This window comes from Mustelus asterias, chromosome 16 (genome assembly GCF_964213995.1).
Source record: "Mustelus asterias chromosome 16, sMusAst1.hap1.1, whole genome shotgun sequence".
Lineage (NCBI taxonomy): Eukaryota > Metazoa > Chordata > Chondrichthyes > Carcharhiniformes > Triakidae > Mustelus > Mustelus asterias.
In genome coordinates, this window is record NC_135816.1 from 38,234,477 (window position 1) to 38,238,587 (window position 4,111).

A 4,111-nucleotide genomic window follows, 5' to 3' on the forward strand; every position below is an offset into this window, starting at 1 on the left:
CCTGTTCGTAACTCCGGTGAGCTTCAACCACATTATCACCCATTTATACATCAACAGCTCATCTGCTGCTTAATATCTATGTATGTTTTGTTACTTCCAAACTTGACTATTTCCAACACTGCTGGCTAGCCTTCCGTATTCTCCATAAACGTGTCATCCAAAACTCTGTGTCGTTACTTGCACCAAGCCCTGTTCGAGTTATCATCCGTGCGCTCATGAATCTGCATCGATTCCCTGTTAAGCAACGCCCAGTTCTCAAGTCTTGTTTCTGCCTGCCATCCTTAACTGGGCACATATTTAGACTAATATCTCATGTGGCTCAGTGGTCACTGTCTAACGTCCCTGTTAGGCGCCTTTAAACCCGTTAAAGGCCCGAAAGAAATGTTCAAGTGAAACACCTTCAGCTGCCCCAAGATGATGTCGCTTCTTCAGCCTCCTTGTACTATCCAATATTAAGTTACATCAGCTCTAAACAGTAGGACCCGCTCGAGTTGGTTAAGTTCAGGACAAAATGCAATTTTATAAATTGGCAAATAAATTTATTGGAGAATACGAGTCAATTTTCTAGTCTACTTATCCAGAATGTTACAAAACTGAATGTTCTGCAATTTCGCCCCGACCTTTGCTCATTATTCGAATAAATCCGAGGAGATGCTCGAATGAAAACAAGTTCTTTACAGCAACTGATGCTACATTACTACCTAAATTCCTAGAAGTGTCCATGTGCAGTTCCGTAACAGTGCGAACGCTTTTGAACTGGTGCAAAATAACGTTAAAAAATAAGTGCATAAGAAAAATTATAATCGTGCAGAAACAAAATGTGGAATAAAGTCCCATACCCACTTCCATAAACAAACTGCTGGATTCACAAATATAAACTAAACATTCCTTTAGGTTACTTGCAGACTAGAATTTAAAAATTCGGCCGTAAAAACTTTCAAAACGAACATTAGTTAAAACTTCTTGCTTCCAAAATGTTGCGCAAAATAATCTGCAAACAGGTCACAAGAACGGTGGGCAGTTTAGTTAAAAATGAACGCAGTGAGTAGCAAGTCATTGAAGTCTTGCGCCGATTTTAAAACCATTAGAGGAGCTCATGGGTCTCTCACCAATTCTGGGCCCGATTTTTGCGCTTGTTGAAAGGTCTGTGCCTCTCTCGCCGAGAGCAGTAATGTTTGGTTACGATTTGTTTACATTGCTGACATTTGACAGTACAACACCAGTGGAACTTGCAATTGCAACTGCTGATGATCTCCGTTTCTCTCTCCTCTGGCTTGAGTCCACACTCTCCACACAACCGCCTGCAGCTCCTCCTCTCCCACTGGGAGAGATTCTTGCCACTTTGGAGACATTCCCTTCCTTCGGTTCCTTGCAATCCCAGTGTGAAGTTCCGGACGCAGTAATCGGGAGAGTCTTCCAAGTAGACAAGTTCTGTCCGTGGCACTGCTCTAAACGCATCCGCTATCGCTGCCCGGTTATCCGCGCTATTCCCTCCTTTCATGCGCCGCTTCTCCAAATCGATCTTCACAGCTTGTTCGTGTTTCACTTTCAGGAAGTTCCCAATATCTCGAAAATCAGCTAACTGGAGCCAGCAAGTCTGGATACTGCAGCTCCCCGACACGCCGTGACACTTGCAGGTTCGCTTCATGGTCTCTTTGACAGCCTAAGGAACATGAATCCACAACACCATGGCTATAATCAGTGCTCATATTAGATCAAAACAACTATTGTAGAATTATACATCAATATAGAATTAATTAGCCTCCATCACTGCCACAAATGGGTTACTGATTTGAGAGGTCAGCGCTGTAGCAAGGGAGGCCTGGTGCGCGGTAGCCAAGTCACTTATTGGCTAAGTAACAAATGTTTATCCATTGTGCTCGCCCCCATTCCAATCAAGACAAATATTTTATCCAACCGTTTGTCGCTCAAACGAGTATATACATTGATCTGTAAACTGGAGGTTCCAGGCCTGTTCTTCCCCGAACTGGTTGAGCTTAGTTCAAACTGCAGATCACCAAAATGGGCAGGGAGAACAAAGTAGCCGAAAAACCCTTTCCCATCCAGATATCCCGGCTGGAAAGTATATGCATAGATAACAACAATGGTTACAATACACAAGCAGACCACTCGGACATCGTTTTCTTCCCGGCTCCCTAGAAGCAACTCACCTGGCTCCAACTCTTTTGGATGTACCCAATTCTCTTAATATTTGATTGAATCCAAAGTCAGACAGTATATTCTAGATCCTAACTACTGACTGGCAAAAGAAGCAAGGGCTTCTTAATGCAATCACCTTAAATCGGTGTCATTTGATTTTTGATCCTCCCGCCAAAAAACAGTTTCTCCCCATAAACTATCCCAGACTAATGATTCTGAATGTACCTTCAAAGATTGGTGTCTTCTATCCCCCCCCCCCCGTTTGCTCAATCTGAAGCACCAGACTACTAACATCCGGAATGTAGCACAAGCTCGTCTTGGGAGGAGTAAGGATTCTGAGGAAACGGGTTCGCCACTGGCTACGTGGCAGGCAGAAAGGGGGTTGTGTTATTTCACTCCAATCCCGGGAAGGCATTGTTCCTACATCCCGAAAGAAATGGTAACTAGCTACCAAAAGCTGGAATGACAGTACGAGTATTTCAGTCTTCAATGAAGACGAATTGCCCATACCTTTATCTATTGCTTTATGGGTGCATACCCACAGTTAGTGTTTCCAAGAATGCAGCATCCGTGAACATTACGATGGGGTTTATTGATATTAATTTGATGTACTGCAAGTGAAAACATCTGTACAGACGTCAGTAGTCGAATAAATCAGAATAATTTAAACGATTTGAAAGCACTTTCATTCACGCATATACTTACCCTTCTTCCGGCTTCGTTATTGTGGAGGTTCATGGCAGCTCTGGAATCCTGCCCGGTCTCCAAAGCATCGACAAATTGTTTAGAAATTCGTTCTCCAAATTCAACATTATCGCTACAACCACCCCAAACCCAGCCTCGTCCACCTGCAAAAACAGATTTTCAGACACATCAGGCGCATAAATTACTACGAAATTGACTTGAAATAAACAGCGCGTCTAAAGTGGAACACAATAAATGCCTTTCCTTCAAAATAAACCAAGGAAGGAACTGAAAAGGTCTGACAAGATTGTCCAACCTACCGGCCTCACCACTTCTTGACTCATCGCATCCGCAGTTGTCGAAATCTCCCATACTGCAGTTTCTTGTCAGGGTATACATGACACCTGCAGAACTTATTGCATGCACGAAGGATGTTTCTCTAGTAGCTAATAGAAAGCACATTAAAATTAATAACCCGAGTAAAATGCTACCTTGAAACTGAGTTTGGGCGGAGTTCTTACCGCTCCGAAGACCATTGTGCGTGGAGAGTTGCAGTGCGCTTTCTGGACAATTCCAGCGGTCCCAGGTGAACTGGTGTTTACATTCGTCAATTCCAGATTCAGCTCCAGCAGCAACACTGCTGGAATAGGTCAGAAATGCCTACCAAAAAAAAAGTAACCTCAATCCGTTCATCAAATACATCAACATCACCTGTATATTTCTTACAAAGCGACGTGAAGCCAGATTTTTAATGTGATACCTGCAGTTTGATACTAAAGTTTGTTACTTTTGCGCACGTCTTCCTAAAGTTTAAATGGTTGAAAAAATCGAGACGTTACTGGACGCTTAAAGGGAGACTTGTTTATTCTCAGTAATTGGAAAATGTTACCAGTTGCTAATGGAAGACATACAGGCAATCCGTGAATCCATTAATGTGTCTAAAATATCATAGATTGAGACTTTAAACTTGTTTGTAGTCTAAGACAACTTCAGTTTACCTTTGGTCCGGTCATCAAAAAGTTGTTTACCGACCTGTAACAAGAACGCAGCAAGAAGTTTAGTTCTGTATAATGGGAATACCCCACTTTGCAGTTAGGCACTGGAATTAAAATGTTTGAAGAGGCTCAACTTACCACAACGCTGTTGGAGTTATGCTACTATAAACCAGTGCAAAGCAAATAGTTACTTGGGCGAGATTCATGGCAGCGGTGTCTCATTCGCTGAAATAGCTCGAAAGTTGAGGGTTGAGAAAGTTGTTCCACTTTAT

The 4,111-nt window shown here is 42.7% G+C and overlaps 1 protein-coding gene across 1 annotated transcript; it reads right to left on the bottom strand.

Annotated features, from left to right (window-relative positions):
• Positions 1-549: 549 nt before the first annotated feature.
• On the bottom strand, positions 550-3,872 carry LOC144505478 (protein Wnt-8-like). The gene is made up of 5 exons (XM_078231593.1): positions 3,843-3,872; positions 3,366-3,504; positions 3,165-3,290; positions 2,866-3,008; positions 550-1,663 (listed from the first exon to the last, which is right to left on the bottom strand). Exons 1-5 carry the CDS (start codon positions 3,855-3,857, stop codon positions 1,106-1,108), a joined length of 981 nt encoding a protein of 326 aa, XP_078087719.1. The 5' UTR covers positions 3,858-3,872; the 3' UTR covers positions 550-1,105.
• Between the last annotated feature and the right edge of the window lie 239 nt (positions 3,873-4,111).